We start from the raw sequence: 20871 nt of genomic DNA, 5'->3' as shown, positions 1-20871 counted from the left end.
GGTGAAGGGTGCATATCAGGACTCTCCCCAGTGAGCGGGTGTGGGGCCTCCTGTTCCTTGCCTTTCCTTGATAAGTTTCTGACCTGCCTGGAGCTAGGCCTAACTTGGTCTCTGTCTTGCACCTGCTGACCTGGTGGTAGGGCCTTCTGTTGGAGTTCACACTCCCTGGTCTCTGGGGCCTCCGTGACTCCTGACCCTGGTACGTGATCAGCTTTTGGTGTTCCTGGGATATATAGTTCGCCAGGGGTTCCGGTTGTTTCTGCTGGGTGTAAGGAATCCCTGCAGACGCGGACCCGGTGTCCGATTTATGTTCTTGGGGTGAGCGGGTAAAGCTCCTCTGCCCCCTATGTTACTCTCTTTCCACTCGCCTTTGGCCACACTCGGGGCCCTCACTAGGCTTCACACGGGCAGTAGGCCTCGCTACTCTTCACCGCTCTTTTGGCATCGGCACGCCCTAGGCTCACTAACTCGAGCTCTCTGAATCTGGACTGAACTGACTGAGCTCCACTGCAGGCTAGCTTCTGCAGGAGCTCCTCTCAACAGACTGACCTTCTCACAGACTCCAGACTCTACACTGAGCTGCCTAACTCCACCCTCCAGTATATATATTCCTATCCGGGCTCCCTCTGGTGGTCTGAGGTGGTAGGGTGGAGGTGTGTGAATGCTATGAGGGCCTCTTGTGGAGAAGTCCGTCCATGCACCCCTCTGGGATCTGTGGCACCAATGCGCAGCAGGGCGCCACATTCCCCCCTAGCAAAGCTCAGTACTCCCGGACTGAAGTAATTTTTATAACAGGTAACAACAATAACTCTTCCCTTTATGGGAGGCACTTTGCTTGAACGTTGCATAATAAAACATTATAAATAATAAATATATACATACATACAATAAGCAACCTCAGAATTTAAGTCTGTTCCGGTGAGGTCCCCTGACAGGGTGTCCATCTCACAGGTAAAGTATAAGGTAGCTTGAGGGATCTGTCCAAAGCAAACCCTCAACGTAGGCCCTGGGGTGGCTGCAGGGCATGGGGATCCTGAGTTGGACCTCCACTTCTGCCACGCCAGACAGGTTTTTGTTCTGAGGTCACCTAAAGGGGCACTCCAGGGAGTGCAATTATTTACAGCAAACAGTTTTTGGGCTGCACACAGTCCTCAGCCACAAAGTTCTTTATGTACCCTTACGGGTAACTAGAGATAACAAGGGAAGTGTCCATATCACTTAAATTGTCCATTAGTAAGGCAAAGCACATATCAAGATACACATACATGAAAATACACAAGACAATACCCCAGGGGCAACTATCTACATTGTCAGAGTTTCCTTCTCTATTCTCTGTATCTGACAGGGTCTGACCTCGTGTGCTACGTGTCGACCTACGTGGTACTGGGATGCGTGAGGCACTAGTGTTTGCACTACCCCCCATTCTGTCAGTTCTAAGTGTTGGGGGACTGCAGGGTTGCCTTAACCTCTCTACAGGACTGGCAAGTATACCATTGGCTGGGCCCTCTTGCTCTGCTCCAACTGGGGATCCTTCTTCCGGGGATTCTTCTTGAGCAGGCTCTTCTGAAGCACTTACAGATTCTACTTGCTGTGGAGGGTCTTCTGGCTGTTGAATGAAGTGGATCACAGGTATTATTACTGCTCCTCCTAGTTGAGGCCAATCTGCCGGGAAATCTCCTAAGTCAGTATGGAGTACTGCTTCTTTAGGCTCCTCCGGTTCGGTGAGAGGCACTTCTTCTTGGGGCTTTATCAGGTCTGGACACAACTTCAGATGGTCTCTAGATACCGTTGCAGTCGTTATTTCTCCATCTTTGCTAATCAAACAGGTCTTCTTATTTTCAAATCTTGAATTTAACACAGTGTAGGGTTCTCTCTCCCACTGGTCATCAAGTTTGTGGTTTCTCCTTTTCCTCTTTAACACCACTTCTCCTGGTGTGAAGGGTTCTGCGGGCGCACTTTTATTGTAGTGGGCTTCCTGCTTGTCCCTTACCTGAGTGAGACTGTCTTCGAGACAGGCCTGTACTCTTCTGTACTGCTCCTGTCTGGTCGTGTCCCAGTCCTCAGTGGACACATCTGCTTCTGGTTCTACTACACCAAGCTCCAGGTCCATGGGCAACTTCCCGGGTCTTGCTCGCATGAGATATGCTGGAGTACAATTGGTGGGACTCACAGGTATGTGGTTGTACAGATCTACCAGGTTAGGTAGTAGGTCTGGCCACTGATTTCTCTCCTCTAGTGGTAAGGTCTTCAGCAGGTCGATGACGATGTTATTCATCTTTTCACAGAGACCGTTGGTTTGGGGGTGGTACGGTGTAGTCCGGATCTTTTTACACCCGTACATATGGCAGAACTCCTTGAACAGTTCGGCTTCAAAGGCTGGGCCTTGATCCGTCAGCACCTGCTCCGGGTATCCATGGGGCCTGCAGAAGTACGCCTGAAATGTCCTCGCTGCTGTCTCTGCCGTCAGATCCTTGACGGGGGCGACCACCAGGAACCGGGAGTAGTGATCCACCATGGTCGGGGCATAGGAATATCCTGACCTGCTGGGTGACAGCTTGACATGATCCAGGGTCACGATCTCCAAAGGTCGAGTTGTCTTGATGGGTTGCAGGGGTACCTTCTGGCTGCTGTAGTCTTCTTCTGAGGCTACAGGGTCCACAATTCCAGCACCACCTCTCAATGGAACTGCGCATTCCTATCCAATAAAACCAACACTTCAGCAGGGTTTCTAGCTTCTTCCAGCCAAAGTGCCCCGCCTGATCGTGGTAGGCTTCCAACACTATCTGGATGTCTGTCTTGGGCACCACTATCTGCCATACCATCTCATGGGTTTTGGGGTTGACGTACCTTCGGCACAGCTTCTCTCTATAGATGAACAGCCGGCTCTTCTCATTCCACAGCTGCTTGACTTGTAGAGACGCGTCCTTCTCCAGGGAGGAACCTTCTTGGGTTATCAGCTCTTTGATATGGCTGACAACCGGGTCGCTGTCCTGGGTCTCCTTCCAGCTGTGTTGAGGCAGGGGGTTTAACGTCTTACCGCGATGCTTCCTGGAGGCTCGTTGCTCGTGGACCATTCCATTCCGATGAAAGGCAGGTAGTTCAATCTCCTCCAGATCATCCACTTCTTCTTCCGTGTCCGACTGGTGAGGCATCCTGGACAGGGCATTTGCATTGCCGTTCTTGCGGCCTGCCCGGTACTTAATGGTGAACTGGTAGTTTGACAGCTGAGCCATCCATCGTTGTTCCATGGCTTCTAACTTGGCTGTTTCCAGATGAGTCAAGGGGTTATTATCAGTGAAGGCAGTGAACTTACTGGAGGCTAGGTAGTGCTTGAACCACTCGGTGATGGCCCAGACCAGGGCCAGGAACTCCAACTTGAAGCTGCTATATTTCTCTGGGTTCCTCTCGGTCGGGCGGAGCTTCCTGCTTGCATAGGCGATCACCTTCTGTCGGCCATCCTGCTTCTGACTCAGTACAGCTCCTAATCCTTCGTTGCTGGCATCAGTGTACAGCAGGAACGGTTGGCTGTAGTCAGGGTAGGCTAGGATCTCTTCGCTGGTCAGGATCTCCTTCATTACCTTAAAGGATTCAGCTTGCTCCTTACCCCACTGGAACGGGGGATTTCTGCCTCTGGGGGACTGTCCTACCAGGAGGTCTTGCAGAGGCGCCGCTTTCTTGGTATAGTCCTTCACAAACCTCCGGTAATACCCGACTAGTCCCAGGAACTGACGTACCTTCTTGAGGCTCTTCGGCTCCGGCCATTTCTGGTTGGCAGTGACCTTCTCCGGGTCTGGTGCTACTCCCTCTGGATTAACGATGTGCCCCAGGTACTGTACCTTTCGCTTGAGCAGGTGGCACTTTGAGGGCTTCAGCTTCATCCCATACCGGGACAGCGACTCAAAAACCTCCGCCAGATGCTTCATGTGGTCCTCATACGTTTTGGAGTACCCTATCACGTCGTCCAGGTATAGTAGTACAGTCTCGAAGTTGCGGTGTCCCAGGCCGCACTCCATCAATCTCTGGAACATTCTGGGGGCGTTGCAGAGTCCTAACGGCATACTGTTGAACTCGCAGAGTCCCATCGGGGTAGTGAAGGCCGTCTTCTCCCGATCCTCCTCAGCAACAGCTACTTGCCAGTACCCACTAGTGAGGTCAAGGGTGGAGAAGTAATTTGCAGACTTTAAGGCAGCCAGGGATTCCTCTATACGTGGTAAAGGGTATGCATCTTTATGTGTAATGCGATTTACTTGTCTGTAATCTTCACACATTCTCATGCTTCCGTCATTTTTCCTGACTAGAACTAGGGGAGGTGCCCAGGGACTACAACTATCCCTTACTACCCCTGCCTTCTTCATGTCGTGCAACATCTCCTTCGCCTTCTGGTAGTGTGCTGGTGGTATAGACCTGTAACTTTCTTTGATGGGTGGATGGTCACCTGTGGGGATATGGTGTTGTACCCCTTTAATCCTCCCAAAGTCAAGTGGGTAATTACTGAATACCTGCGCGTATTCCTGAACCACCCAGTGTACCCCCTGTTTTTGATGGACAGGGGTGGTGTCTGTCCCAACATGGAGCTGTTGACACCAATTCTCCACCTGGGTTGCCGGGTCATTATCCTCTATTTCGTCTGGTGAGGTTAAGGACTCCGCCGTGTGTATGGAGTTGTTATTTACTGTGTACAATTTGGCAACAGTGGCGTAGCATGGTAATCTAACCTCGTCCTCCCCATAGTTCAGAAGATGGACGGGCACCCTCCCATTGCGTACATCCACTACCCCTCTGGCAGTTAAGAGTGTAGGTCTATGCTCCGAGCTAAGGGGCTCTACTACCGCCTGGTAGCTCCGTCCTTTGAGACCTATTGCTGCTCTACACCAAGTCAGCATTTCACTCATCGGGGGAATCACAATGGGTACTGGGTCTGTCACCCGTACATTACCAATTTCACCGCCTGTTAGCATTACCTATTGCTGGTACATAAGGGCTCGGATCTCTTTCTCGAGTTCCCTCCTCTGCCCTGGTCTGGCAGTGTCAGCTATCTGTTGGAGCAAGAACAACACTTCTCCCAAACAGTTACTAACAATATTTGTGCCAAGTACCATATACAAGTCTGTATCATCAGGATTAGTCTCTACTACAATTAGTCCCTGGTCCTTCAGTTCCACTCTTCCCACCTTTACTGCCACATCCTTAACCCTGACTAGGTTAAGGGGGAGGCCGTTTGAGGCATACACGGAAAGATTTGGATCTGGTGGGTGAAGTTCGTCTATGGACCAGAACCTTTTGTAGAGGACATCAGACATGATGGTTACCTGAGATCCTGTGTCCAGCAGAGCAGGTGTCGCGATGCCGTCCAGCACGATGGACAGGAAAGGTCTTCCTCCCACGAACCTGCGGTACCAGTTTGATGGGCCTGAGTGGTCTACTCCTGGGTGTCGGCCCTCGGCCCCAGGGTTTGTTCGTTTAAAGGACAGCTCCGGACGGCGTGACCTGTCTTGTGGCAGCGTTGGCAGACAGGGTCCTTCGGCGGGCGGCGTTGGTCGCTGGTCCTCCCAGGGGGTGGCGTTGTCCTCCTCCTCCTTCTCATCCAGGGGACATCCTCAGGGCTGTCAGCTAGCAGGATCCTTCCTTCCTCCTTGGGCTCCGTCCGCAGCTGCAGGGCACTCAGTACAGTAGTCAGGGCTTTGCTTAACTGACGCACTTCAGAGCGCAGGCTGTCCAGCTCCCTAGGGGACTTTGCTTGCACCTTGGCTTCAGCAGCCACCGGGGAAAAGGTAGACGCTGCGGGCACTGGGGTGGCCCCACCCTGGTAACATTGGATAGCAGTTGTTTCCAGGGGCTGCAGCCCTTTTATAGCCATGTCCTTAAGGGTGTCAAAGGTGGCATCTGGATGATCCAGGGACCACCAACACACAGTCCTGCTCTCCTCTTGAGACCTCAGTCCCCGGATAAACTGTTCCTTCAGCATTCTAATTTCATCATTGATGCTGGTTGGACTAACCTGTTTCAGAGCTCGCAGGGCCCCTTGTAAACGCCAGGCATAGTCCCGAACACTGTCCTCTGGTTGCTGAGAGCAGTTGTAGAACCTCATCCGGAGGTCTGTCTCAGTACGATTCTCAAAGACAGTCTGTAACTTTTTAAAGATTGCGGACACTGACTCCTGGTCTGCGGCCGACCAGGTTTCTACTTCTCGCTCCGCAGCACCAGTCAATTGTCCCAATACAACAGCGGCTCTTTGCTTGCCTGTCATAGAGTACATGTCCAGTATACCGCATATTATCCTTTTGAATCCAGACAGGGTATCTGGTTTGCCGCTGTACTGGGGGAGCCACTTCGCTCCAGGGATGTACGGTAGGGCCATCGGTATGACAGGGGTTACATGCCCTGCTGGTGGAGCGGCTCCTCCGGCCTGCTCGGCGCCGGGCGCGGTTTGATCATCGGGGTTGTTAACCGGTACTCCGGCATTGTGCTGTTCTTCGGACATTCTGGCGCCCCCTAGCGAACCGTGGCCTACCTTCTTTTCTTCCGGTAGGCCGCAGCTCCGCAGGTGACGGTCTTCCTTCAGGACCTTGCGTCACTTGCGTCCTACGTCAGAGCGCTCACCGGGGCTCCTTCCAGGACCTGGCGCTTCCTGGTTTGACGTCGAGGCGTGGGGCGTGTCCAGGGCTTCGCACGCTTCAGCAGGTACGCCTCTCAGTTTTCCGCAGTTACGCCCTTCTTCCCGCTCGGCGGCAGAACAATGGCGGCGATCTTCGCCACAGTTAAATACACAGTTCTGATTAAAGGCGCACAGTACCCGGTGGCAACGGGTTCGTGACGCCAGGAAGAGATGACGCGCCCAGGGGATGGAGACGACTCGGCGCCCGGGCCTTGTTGCCTGGGTCTGGGGGGATGTCGCGGTGGTCGGCTCCCAGGCCCGTACCCTGGGGTCACTCTTAAAAGAAGGGGGAAAGTTGTATGGGATAGGGATGTTCGTGACGCCACCTGTGGTGTCTGGTGAGGATCACCAGCGCTGCGACAGTCCTCTGAGGCCGGTGTTTAGGCAGCTTAGTTGGTGCGGCTCCCCACAGGTGGAGCGGGGCCTCAGGGCAGCGTAAGTTTAGGGATGCAGGACGGAGGGGACCCAGCCGGGTCAGAGGAAGAACAGGCACGCACACGGGAGTTCACTTCAGTACCTTTACTGGTGGTGTTTCTGGCACGATCCAGAGCACTTTATGGTGAAGGGTGCATATCAGGACTCTCCCCAGTGAGCGGGTGTGGGGCCTCCTGTTCCTTGCCTTTCCTTGATAAGTTTCTGACCTGCCTGGAGCTAGGCCTAACTTGGTCTCTGTCTTGCACCTGCTGACCTGGTGGTAGGGCCTTCTGTTGGAGTTCACACTCCCTGGTCTCTGGGGCCTCCGTGACTCCTGACCCTGGTACGTAATCAGCTTTTGGTGTTCCTGGGATATATAGTTCGCCAGGGGTTCCGGTTGTTTCTGCTGGGTGTAAGGAATCCCTGTAGACGCGGACCCGGTGTCCGGTTTATGTTCTTGGGGTGAGCGGGTAATGCTCCTCTGCCCCCTAGGCTTCACACGGGCAGTAGGCCTCGCTACTCTTCACCACTCTTTTGGCGTCGGCACGCCCTAGGCTCACTAACTCGAGCTCTCTGAATCTGGACTGAACTGACTGAGCTCCACTGCAGGCTAGCTTCTACAGGAGCTCCTCTCAACAGACTGACCTTCTCACAGACTCCAGACTCTAGACTGAGCTGCCTAACTCCACCCTCCAGTATATATATCCCTATCCAGGCTCCCTCTGGTGGTCTGAGGTGGGTAGGGTGGAGGTGTATGAATGCTATGAGGTCCTCTTGTGGAGAGTCCGTCCATGCACCCCTCTGGGATCTGTGGCACCAATGCGCAGCAGGGCGCCACACCTGGAGCTGTTTTATGGATTGTAATTTTTCTCTGACAGCCAGAGATGAGTTTGTAGACCTCATTAACAGCAGCCAAGGCATGTAAGTACATGTATTTCTGCACGTGGCACTCATACTTGATACTGAATAAATTGAAATATTTCAAAAATTTGGTTTCCATTTCTTCATGATTTGCATATCAATAACATGTTTATCTGTCCTGTGATGTCTATAATTTCACGACTTTTCCCTCTTGGTGTTGCATTACAGTAATATATAAAAGTGAAATTAGATTTTCTTCAAAGAGCGCCTCCCGCAGTGGAGAACCTGACTTTGCACAGGCACGTGTTTAATTTTTGTGGGATCTGTGTAATTCTTCATTAAATTAATGTTCCCACCATAAGGAGCCGCCTGTGGGATCTACTGGCACTTGATCAAACACGTCCATATTCCATTCAAGAGATTTTCTTGGTTCCACTGAATACTCGTTTGTCTTTCTGTGGTTAAACTCCAATAAACAAAAAATAAGAATAGTGCACTACGTTGCACAATGATAGATAATGGGGATTATCCATATCAGGCTCTATGTATGAGGCTTCCAAATCCTTCCACTCACATGTATTCATTAGTCGTAAGACGTGATAGGGGCTGTGGTTACATTATATAATAAGCCTTGTAATTCCCACAAATTGTCTTCATGGTAATTTGAGGATTATCTCTGCTTTATTTTTAGTTTGTATTTAGTTTATTTCAATGAAAAATTAAAAGTTTAGTAGTCTTCACACCAAACTCCAGATTTGCAATGGGATTTCAACTTTTTAGTTTTATTGGATTCTGATGTTACAATCTTTTATGCGATGAAGTCTATTCCAACCACATACTGTATAATGGACCAAAATAACAGTGGGAAACACTTTTGTATGCGCATGCCCAGGCCAGTTTGCATGTTTCCTTTGACATTCTTTGCTCCAACATTTTCAGGTAGATGCCATAAATTTCCCAAGCACCTGTCCAAATACCCCTGTTACTCTCTCAGTTGTCACCATGTAGCACCTACCACATATTTCCCCTTGGAATGCCTGCTACCCCTCTCTAACATTCAGAGAGCCTGTATCAGATTCCCCAGGGGTGGACATATCATTGGTGCAACCAGTGCAACTGCACAGGGGCCCAAGAGGTATTATTATTATTATTGGGGCCACATCTACCTCCAAAGCAGGTGGAATTGTGCATTATGATGAGTTATTGGGTTGCAAAGTGCCCATATATTGTTCTCACCCAGGGGCCCTTTTCTGTCTGTGTCCGCTCTTGAGATGCCTCATATCAGTTACAATTCCTGCAACAGGTGCCCCAATGACAACCACAAATGTCCCCCAGAGCCCAGCTTGCCCACAACATCCTGCACAATAAATGCACTAACTGGTTTTGTTTTTTTATTACAATAAGTGGATTATTTGAGGTGCACTAAAAATAAAAATACAGTAGATATTTACCTGAATTTTTGACAGTATAGATGCAAAAAAATACACGTACTATGCCACCAATATTAATATACTTGGAGGGTAGATCATGGTGCGTGCTTTAAAACACTAAATTGTGGTCATGGTTGGGTGTAAAGATTGGTCTACAGTGGTTGGCATAGGAATGATTGGCATCAAAGTTTTTGTGAATTATTTGTATCCAAATAACATATTTCTATAAATTACCCTACGCATGCATCATCATGATAATCAGATCAGAAATCTTCAAAGCTTCATTGCTGAATCACCCTCTTCTAACCCCTGCAAGATGCCCGGCTTACAAAGTTCTGCCTGCTTTGTATAAACGCACCGTAGTTCATGGTATACGTATATATTGAGCAGAATGGTGCCACCAACGTGCCAATGATGTAATTAGATGTGCACTTGCTAAACATTGTGAATTCCCCCTCTCCAGTTAACCAATTTAAACCAAGAGGTACTACCCCTCTATTTATGGGGTACCCTGCTGTGTAGATGGCGAGACTCTCGCTTTGGTCATTACTTCACACAGCCTATGGCTAGTAGGTAAAGTTTCTGCTGAAAGTCCCAAAAGATTGGTGTCCTTCTTGCCCGATCATCCTTACCTAAACCCCATTTCTACCTTCTCCCCTCACACCCTAAAGTCTTCAATTTTCCACTGTTCTGCTCCATTTCATACCCAGCCTGCTTCCTCTCATACTTAAAGGGAATATGTCACCAAATTTTAGTTTTTGTAAATGCTTGGACTTATTGTTAAAAAGTTAATTTCAAAATGTAAAAAACTAAATGCTGTAAGTTTTTTTTATGACTTTTTAACTGAACTACTAGGGGAAGCCATTTTTATTTGCTGTTGTGTAAGTGTCAGACCACGACACTTACACACCCCAAATATGGCAGCCACAGGGCACAGGTGACCCCATACACATCAGTTGGTTGGACGACCCTGACAAAAGTGGGGGGTTCACCCAAATTTTATGTGAATGAGTTTGGCCAACAGTTACCTAATGAGTTTGACTTTCCGTGGCCACCAAGGCACCATTATGTTGGTTGCTCCTTCACCCCAAAGCCTTCCTTACTCTAAGCCCTCGGTTGGAGCCTTTCCTTGGTCGTCCATACTAAGTGTGTGTGGCTGGCACAGTTACTTTCTGGCACAATACTCAGTGTCTTGTATGATCCCTATTGTGCAGGGTAATGTGATTATTTTAATTTTAATTTTTTCATTCTCGTTTGACCACAAATAAATAAACATGTTGGTTAGATTTTTTCCAGGGTTCACATATTCAGAAAGGTTAAGATTTTCATTCATTGTTAATTAGAAGCTTTTGAAGTTGTGGTTTTGGTTTACAACATGCATTTTAGTTCCCAGGAATTAGCTGCATCTGGACGCCAATGTCTGGTTTTATTTCGTCCTTTATTTAATTTAGATTTTATAAAATTTTAATAGATTCTTTTAAGGTTGCGTATTGCATAGTAAAGTCCTCGGGGTTGTGAGGCCTCAGAATTTCTTTGAGTATGTGGTCATCTACTCCCTCCACTAAATCTAATGTTCTAACAGTTGTCACTTCTTTTCTACCTTATTCTGCTTTCATAACTTTTCGAAATGCAAGTAATGTTCTTTTGGCTTTTTTTTTTACAAATGTATCTGTATTCTCATTTTCCATATGGCTTGTGCTAACTTGCATTAGAACAATTTGGACAGTTTTAGGCGATTACTTAAGGAACAAAGGAGCGACCTAAATTGTGTCAAGATGTAAAGAAATTTTCTGATTTCAGAAAACCCTTGTCCCCAGGCGTAGTTTTTTTTTTTAAATTTGTGTCTGTGCTTTACTAACCTTCCTCGGGTCCAGTGCTCCAGTCTCTGCCGCTGCTGTTGATGCCTCTTATTTTCTGCAGCTGTAAGGTGCCAGATGGCGGTAGCCACGGTCAAGTTGCTGCTCCATGACTCCCTGGCACTTTGCAAGAAAAATCGTGTCCCAGCCCCAGTGTGCGTGTAGGGTGCGTTACACTCCCTTGTAAGCCGAAGGCCTCCGCTGTCTTCAGTTCTCCATGTTCAGGAACAGCTGGACACAGATCAGGGGACACCCGGTTTACTGGACAGTTCAAGTACAACCGTTTGTAACACGCATTATCGGGCACAGCACCCTCCATTTCTTGTTTCAGTAATACAGTACATTTCCTGCTTTACTTTCTGCTCTGCCTGGACTATCCCTAAGCTTAATGTTCCTTCAGCCCCAGGGATTTCCCGTCCCGCAGTATTGCCAAGATCCATTACCTTTCCCACTCGTGGTTCCAAATCCATCTTCCTCTCTACAGAAGGGGTTGAGGTGCTCTCCATAGCACCTGTATCGAGTCTTAAGCTCCGGATAGTACATCTGGATTTTCAGGATCTAGAGACTAAAATAGACATTTAATGATTGGGCCAGCTTCATGTCATGAACTCCGGACTAATATATATCCTGAATTTTAATTGGATGTTAAAAATATTCAGACGTTCAGAACAATCCTTCGCTTTCACTAGCTGTAAAAAACGTAGCTGTTTTTCTTTATCGAATTATAAAAAAATCCATAAAGTTACCCTGGTGGTTGGAAAAATACAATGCATGCATTACATAATCATAGGTTCCCAGAGCAGGATTCCCATTACTCATCTTGGGTGAAAGCGGAGACGTGTCATATACGCAGAATAAACTTTATGGCCACGGCACCACTATCAGTATTCGGTCAGTATTTTTTCCTCAGGAGACAAAACCAGGTGAGGAACAATCAGAGAAAAGGTATAATAGAAACAAGTCACCAATTCTACATTTATCACCCACTCCTGGTTTTGGCTCCCACTCCTGAGAAATAATACTGACCGAATGCTGACCAAATACTGATACTGGGGCCGTGACCTATAATGTGTTCTCTACTAAATTATGTGTCGGATTTGGATCAATTGTATTACAGATCCAGAATAGCATTATGATTTCCCACATAGAGATTTACTGATACTGGTGTTTCGTAACCAAAAGGTCACCAGAGTGAGACACAACAAATTTACCAAGATGTCTACGCCTTTTAATTAATTTGGTGCTTCTTCAGTTGACTTTTAGGGGTTTTCAATAGCAAAGATAATCCATCCTGACAGATAAACAATTCTTAAATTACTTTTTCCTCTGTCACTATCCTTCCTTTTCTCATTCTTGCCCTCAGATGTGTCCTACTTCTGATGATGTTCTGTTAGAATCACTCACTATGTCTTGTGCCGTCTCGAACAGAATGTCATTACTGACGTCACATTTAGGGGCTGTTCTAATCTACAGTTGTACTCGGCCTGGGTAAAAAAAATTTTTTAATAAATGTAAATTGGGAAAATGCTTGTTTCATCTCAATAAGACAAGAAGAATAAAAAAATTTGAATCAGGTAACCCCCATGCTACTGTATGTGTAACTTTGAGTTGCCTTTTGGGCCATTTCTTTAAATATAATATACTTTACTTCATCTTGACCATTGTTGGTCATGCTGCCATCCACCAAATTCCTGCCACCTCCTAAGGGCTCATTCAGATGTCTGTATTTTCCACGTACGAGAAAAATGAACTGATTATTCCAATCAGACTTTCATTGTAGTCCAAGTGTCATCCTTTTTTCTCATATGTGGAGAAATAAAAATAAAAAAAGAGTTCCTCTACCTTCTCCATTCTGACAGTCCATGAAAATCAGACCACATCTGGATGTCATCCGAGTATGGTCTGATTTTGTTCATGGACCCATTGACTTGTACTGACTATTTTGATCCGACCCTCTGATCAAAATTGGACATGTCTCTGCAATTTTTTGAGAGGGCCCCATAAATCACGAACATGTGAGTGGCGCCATAGACTATCACAGGTACGAGTGCTATCCATGTTTTTCATGGAAGTGAAAATCAGAGGTCTGAATGAGCCCTAAAAGAGAGTAAATAGTTGCTAATTGTAGCTTATATAAGCCTTTTTTTTAAATTCTCAAACCTTTTAATGCCAAAATACTCCATAGTCTTTTATGGCACTGATGCTCCAATACTGAAAAAAATAAATCAGGGTGCAGTTGCCTTTCCATAAGTTCAGGAATTAAGTGTAGGTTTGGGGTTCATGCTCTAGATCACCTGCTCCTTCAGTAATGACCAGGATGCTCCCGGTCGGTTCTATTAACCATGGTAAATAATATATGTACTGTAAGGCAGCGGCGTTTCCGCCAGTGAATTTAGTCAGTCAGTGACCCAGGCAAGTTAAACAAAAACGTCCATTATTGTCCAATACTACACACATGAAATTTGCTCACCTCTGAATCGCAGCCGGAAACAGGTAAATAAAGTCCAGTGCCGCTGCCACTTGCACCCCTGTAAGGTTGTCGGGTGCTATTGTGGTTGCCCACGTCACTGGCTCTGGCCTGTATTAGCTTCATACAGTCCGGCATACGTCCACAGCACCTTCAGCTCTGCTGAATGTGAAATCTCAAACATAAACTGACACACACAAACCTTAACTGCAGGTTTAAATGAAAACCGTGGCCATGGGCCAGATGTAAGACCCAGATTGGAGGGACAGATCTGTCCCACTACCATCCTACAGATCTCTCCAAAAATGAAAAGCCCAAGACAGGTGTTCCAAAACTGACTTGGTCAAATAACTTTACCCAGTGCAAACTTACTATTATTTTTCATGGTAACCACAGTCGTGGCTGTGATTACAATGCACTCAGGTGGTTCAGTATGCTTCTAAGCACATTCTTGGGGATACATACCGGCCCTTTCATATGATTCCCTTCATTGTCTCACAGTACATATAAGTATTGTCGTTGATTGGTAGAGTTTTCTAAGAGCTGTAATAAAAGATGCTTTACAACTAAAATAATTTCTAGAAAAATCTGATTAATAGCGGGAAATAGTCTGGCATTATCACTGCCAAATGGCTTTTCCTATATCCCCACAGTGCCAATCTAATTACATCAGGCAGACTGGGTGCTGGGGGTACACATTTACAATAGACATAACTGTTTCTATGGGGTTGTCAAGCATTAAGTCCTTAGCCACCAGCCAGTATCAGATAAGTCAGGTCTTAATTTAAAGAAAGTGAACCCCAAATGCTCTAAATTACCTAAAATAACAAACATAGCAGGTTCTCGCCCTTCTGGGGTGATTGGCCAGCTACCTGCCGCCATCAAGTCTCTGTGCTTTGGCTGCAGTGGTGACGTCACATCGACAGTGCGCAGCACTTCTGTACAGTGGCGTAATTTGAGGTTCATGGGGCCCAATACAAAAGCTTAAACAGGGACACCCACTAATGGAAGTGTTTAATAGTAATAGTCTTTTGATATGGGTCAAAAGCACCCTTTGGGCCCCCTTAAGCTCCATGGCCCAGGTGTAATTGAAAACCCTTCACTTTTTATAGCTATGCCCCTGCTGCTGTAACTAATCACTGAGCTCAGCGGCTGTCCTGAGGTGGACGGCAAAAGCTGTTGACCTCAGCGATTAGCTACAGTGGTGATGCGCACTGAACTGAGTGTAGAGAAGGGGTAAAAATGGATTGTGATATGTAACAGTAACTGAGCTTCATGAGCTACTCAGTACCTGTCCAGGATGGATCCAGTCCTCCTTCTAACATGTCTATCCCTTTATTATTCAGCCCCATCCCCTTTCTGTTGCTCTATCCGGCCTCTTTGCCCTTGGCTTCAGTTTAATGACTTTTGTTTGTCAAGATATTTTTAGCTACCTCCTCTAACTCCCAAGCTCCCCGGAAAATATTATCTTTAGAAACTTCCTAAATGTTCCCAGGGGACCTAAAAAAAAATGTAACCTCAAAAGAAACTCTAGCGGTATGTAGAAGGCCATAAATGAAAACCAAGCCCCATTAGAGTCCAATCTGTGATTTTTAGGGCAATTGTTCACCATTGTTTCCATTTCCTAGAATAGTTGTGTTTTTTCACTTTAGCTTAGTATATTATGTTTTCCTAGAACTCAGACTCATATGATATTGCACAATGGTCAGAGTTCAACTTGTGAACGTATTGGGAAGTTTATCAGACACGGGTTGGATGGGCTCATATAACGTTTAAAAGGAATTTGAGATGAATTTTTGCATGCTGTGAGCTGGAGTTTAAGGAGGTTTTTCAACTAAAAAAAATTGATCAATAATGTCGGCTGAGATGGGCATGCCATGATTTCACTCCTAAACACATTGCTAATGCAATAATTTACTCCGTTTCAAATTTGAAGGGGTGGTTGTGAAAATTTAAAATCATCATGGGGACAAAAAAAATTAAAAAAAATTAAAATATACATACCTTAATTTCACTCCTACAACTGATTTCCAATGTCCATCCTCTTATTTTGTCCATGTGTTTCGCCAATAATGGCTGCAGCAGAGGTATTCTGTCCATAGCGATGTCACTTCTTCAATTGTTGCGGACATGAATCAGACTATGTTCGCAGTAGCGTTTGACATCCATTTGCATGGGATCCAGCTGAATATAAAAATAGATAGGAACAAATATGGATGCAAACGGAAACCAAAATTTCTGTTTCTGAGCAAATCTGTTAAAAACCTTAAATTTTGGTATCTGCTTTGATATTTGTTTGCATCTGACCACCTCTTTTGTTCTATGTGCAATGCTTAAAAATTGATCAGTTACACAGAAAGAATAGCGGATGACCATTTGTTATGATCCATTTTCCTTAGATTATCATTTTAAATAAAAACAAAAGTGCCTAATCTGTCGGCTATCCATCTTTTTTTTTGGACAAAAAAAACAAAAATCGCCCAGACCAAATTTTCTTGATCATCTAAAAAATGGATAGAAGATGGAACAGTGGAACAGATGCGAACAGGAGACATTTTAGAAAAGAAAACTAAAAATTTAGAAATGAAAAAGAAAATTTTAGAAAAGAAAAATTAAAGCTAATGGGTCCTGTAACTGAACATTTTATTTCCTGAACAGAAAAACTGAAATACAAATGAAAATGTGAGCATAGTCTAAATATGCAAAGACCAGGGTGGGGATATAGAGAATTCTGTAAGGTAAATATATTGAGACCTTCAGAAATTTCTTGAAAGGGGGCTTCCTATACTAAATCATTTTAAAGGGATTTTCAAAGACCAAAAAGCAAACAGATATTGGCAAAACTACAAAAAGTAAGCAGGATTGTAATATTCTTGAACTTTTGATAGTGTTTCATTTTCCTACAATGTTTTCGTTTTTCTACTTTTTTTTTGTCCCAATAACACTTTAAAATGTAGTGCATATCTTGGGATTTGATTGAAGCAGTTGTGTTCCTCCGCTTTGACTTCTTGAGTCCATTACCATCCATAGCTAGCACTGAAGCAGCAATGGAGGAATTCCAGATTACCAGTAGTGTTAGAGTTAAAACTAAGGGTAAGGTTAAACTAAGAGAAAAAAGTCCCAATTCTCCAATTCTGTCAGTGTGCCATATTGTAGACATGTAATATTTTTAAATGGGATTTATAGTGGAAAAAACTGGAAGGACAAAAAGCACAATGTGGTCTTATCCGGATATTAAGTAGGGAAAATATGGACAATCATGCTCACCTGGTCGGGTTGTGTGCTCACAACCACTGAAAAAGCTTAGACTGCTGCAGACCCATAGTGTTGGAAACATGAATAACTGGAATCAAATGGGTTACAGCTGTGCTGCCATCTGAAGGATGATGAGGAGACAGGAATCCAAGTATTCGGTTTATTAGTCAACGCTTTTCAAAGTTCTTCACCATAGTGGTTTGTCCTGATGAAGACGCTTGAAACTTCGAAACGCGTACTCGGACTCCTGTCTCCTCCTTATCCTTCCGATGGCAGCGCAGTTTTAACACAGTTTTTCACGTAAATGAGATTTATGACATTGGGTTTATATTTTGCATTTACTTGCAGCTGGAAGGATAACCCGAACATGCCGGAGGGTCTGCTTTATGAAGGTGTATCAGATGAACCCCTCTATTTCTCAGGGGGAAGTGCTGCTCAGAGCTCGGTGTACCATGCCTTTGATGAACTTTTAGGAATTCAGCACCAACCTCAAAGTGGTAAGTCAGAGGCCCGGTATAGCATCTACTTTGGAGGCTGATGTTTTAGAATAAGACACTAGGAAGGGCACTATTTGCCTTGAATGCATATTTAATTTTTATTCATTTTTTTCTCTTAATTTGATATTGGGTGAAATAGAGGGACACTTGCAAAAAATGAGAAAAATATTTCTTATTTCTAAAGTAGTGGGCAACATGCAGCGCTTGTACTGACCAATATTGTCTTATGTTCTTTTTCTCCTGCAGCTGATTTTCTCCTAAAGATGCGCAGTTATATGCCTCCTGCTCACAATAATTTTATTAATTGGGTTCGAGAGGCCCCCATGTTGTCCGAGTTCATTATCAGATCTGAAGACCCAACTCTGCTGTCAACTTTCAATCAGTGTATCTCTGCACTCACAGAGCACCGCTCCCTGCATATCCGCATTGTCTCTAAATATGTCAGTGCAGCCGGTGTCCGGGCCAGGATGAAGAAGAATGAGGAGGAGAATCAGGGGCAAGACCAGCAGGAGAGGGGCACTGGTGGGTCACAAGCTATGACCTTTTTAAAGAGTGTTCGCGACACCTGCAAGGAGGGACTGCTCAGGCACTGTACTTCAGGGGACCATTGATGTCATTCTCCTCCATGATTCTCTTCCTTCAGAGGTGCTCACAAACCATGAAAGATCTGTTTTTCAGACATCTCACAATATCTAGAAACATTAAAGGATAACTCCACTCTTGGTTGGATTATGATTAGAGCTCCACCTTCAGGGTCTTTCATTACTAGGAGACCAGGGTTTTACAGGTTTAACGGTGCACCATGATCTTAAGTCTCCTGTCTGTTCCAAGAGGAACGTCTTTTTTTTTTAACAAGTGTTCATCATCTCTATAGATCAAACGCTACATACATCCATATTAGTTGTCCAATGAAAAACTGCCATACACAATTACCTTTAAATTATCAGTCTTTTAGTATAATCCTTGTAATATAATAAATTTACATTTCTCTTTTCTTTCTGGCTATTGTTTGTTTCTTTTTTGCCATTTTGCTAGAGTATATGTAAAGACCAACAAGCAATGAAGGCTATATATGGGGAACCTGCAGTCCAAGAGCTCCATAATGTTTGGAGGCTAATGATGAAAGGCAGTAGAGCTGAGCCACATTACACTGTGTTCCAAATTATTATGCAAATAATATTTTCTCAGATTTTCCCAAATTACCTATATGAATTGCAGTCATTGTAATTTTCCAGTCAAATAACTATTAGAGTACAATTGAAAGGTTTTTGTACAAACTGCCTATGATAACAGTATATTTTATTAAAAAATAAAAAACTCAAACTGCACTCAAAATGCATGTTCCAAATTATTATGCACAGCAGAGTTTTCAACCTTTTCATTTTAATAAAGAACAAAAAAATGGTCATTTTTGAAATTATAAGCATTAGCAGGTTATTACAAACTGAAATCAAACAGTTTTCAACTCAAAACTTTATTCTAGGTGATGTTACATTTTCACATAGGACCGCTTGTTCGAAAGGAGCTTCTGAACTCTCTCGTAAATTGAATTTGTCAGGTTTTGGATGGTTTCTGCTTCAATTGTTTTGCATGAGGACAGAATACCCTCCCAGAGCTGTTGCTTAGATGTGAACTGCCTCCCGCCATCATAGACACTCCTTTTGATGATGCTCCAGAGGTTCTCAATGGGGTTGAGGTCAGGGGAGCATGGGTGCCACACCATAAGTTTGTCCCCTTTTATGCCCATAGCAGCCAGAGATGCAGATGTGTTGTGTGCAGCATGAGACGGGGCATTATCATGCATGAAATGATCTCGATGGTCCAGATGGATGGAGTGGAGGATGGCTGGTTGATGGACAACCCATGCAAACACGGCTACGGCGCTAACAAGGAGGAGGTGGAGTAATGTTTTGGGCTGGAATCATGGGGAGAGAGATTGTCGGCCCTTTTAGGATCCCTGAAGGGGTAAAGATGAACTCCATAATGTATGTTGAGTTTCTCAAACAGCATTTCCTTCCATGTTTCAAGAAGAAGAACCGTGCATTCCGCAGCAAGATCATTTTCATGCATGATATTTATATTGTGGTCTAGTACGCATCGTGCAAGTATAGATTGACTTGGAGAAAAATTCACATAATGCATACTATTAAGGAGAATTGTGAGTCCAGGACTTGGTTACAACAGTGTTTTCCTGAATCAGAAAAATCATAAATGCCAATTCTCACAATTCTTAAGCCAGGCTGAGAGAAGATTTCCGAGACCCCTAGAAGAGTTGGCAAATCTTCTGTGCATGGAACTAAGCCTCCAGGAAGCTAGAGCTTTTGAACAAAACGTGGGAATTCTCTGTCATCAGATAGAGCCCTAGCGTCCAAAAGCATATTCAGGGGGTGGGATGTGGAGTGTGGATGGGGAGCGGCCTGGAAAGTGGGGCTATGGAATGAAATTTACGCTACTCTCAAAGAGGCATCACTAAAAGTTACCAGGTTTGATAAAAACATGGCTCTTGCTTTCCAAAAAACACAAGTTGTCTACAGTTTGCTTGTTGTAGGCCGCTCATGCCAGGCTGCAATAATCTGCCGGCGAGGTTCTGCTTCTCTGAGAAAATAGCCATGTTTTACTTATCCCGGACAGGCTCATTATCACAGGCGGATGTGATGTGATCAACTCTAGGGTCATTGCTCCATTTTTGGACTTTGACGTCTATGTTGCTCTTTGCAAAGGGCAACATTTTGGCCTCCTTTGCCACTTTTGGCCTTTGAAGACTGTTTTCAATCTAGTGGGGAACTTTGTAGTTCTAACCTTACAAATGTAGGTCTACACCTGCTAGAAAGACAATTTTTCCATTTCTTGTAAGCATTCTAATACAAAATGAAGGTAAGGTAGCTCCTGGGCCCTAATACAATATCTGTGAATGAGTTGAATATGTAAGATGATAAAGAGATTGTTGACCACACAGTTTGTGAAGTAGGAGCATTTGGATTGTAGCCTGAGGCCCAATGTAGAAAATGTTCCCAGCCGGCTCCCACGGTGTCTCAGTGGTACAATTATAACAAAGAAATAACTGAGCTCTGCAAGACAAACTTTTTGCATATGCTAATAAAGAGCTGAACGTTTTGTTCCACTTCAATAACTTTGAGCATGAGGCCATATAATATCACTTGGTCCAGGATAAATATAACATGTTGGGGTGATATTGTGTAAAAAAAAAAAAAACAATGTCACATGGTAGCGATTATGACACTGGCATAGACTATAGCTACAGCTGTGTCATATACAGTAGTGACATTGGTTGCAGAGTAATTTACTGGCACAAGGAGGTATATACAGTATACCATAGAGGTAGATCATGGGGCCCCTTGTGCAATTGGGCCCATACCAACTTGAGTGCATTTTTTATGATAACGGGTGGAAAGAACCTTTGGAGTAATTCATTCTA

At 45.0% G+C, this 20871-nt stretch overlaps 1 protein-coding gene across 1 annotated transcript in view; it reads left to right on the top strand.

The window, feature by feature from the left end:
• IDO2 (indoleamine 2,3-dioxygenase 2) overlaps positions 1–18430 on the top strand; it is a 62470-nt gene extending 44040 nt beyond the window's left edge. The window contains exons 9-10 of the mRNA XM_073653738.1: positions 17287–17435; positions 17682–18430. Of these exons, the coding sequence (XP_073509839.1) occupies positions 17287–17435; positions 17682–18046 (514 nt within the window). The 3' untranslated portion in view covers positions 18047–18430. The remainder of the gene's footprint in view (positions 1–17286; positions 17436–17681) is intronic.
• The last annotated feature ends 2441 nt before the right edge of the window (positions 18431–20871 follow it).

Source organism: Phyllobates terribilis, unplaced genomic scaffold (genome assembly GCF_046119375.1).
Source record: "Phyllobates terribilis strain yellow unplaced genomic scaffold, ASM4611937v1 Scaffold_11__3_contigs__length_659146591, whole genome shotgun sequence".
Lineage (NCBI taxonomy): Eukaryota > Metazoa > Chordata > Amphibia > Anura > Dendrobatidae > Phyllobates > Phyllobates terribilis.
The sequence above is the reverse complement of the archived record's forward strand: the minus strand, read 5'-3'. Positions and strand labels throughout refer to the sequence as shown.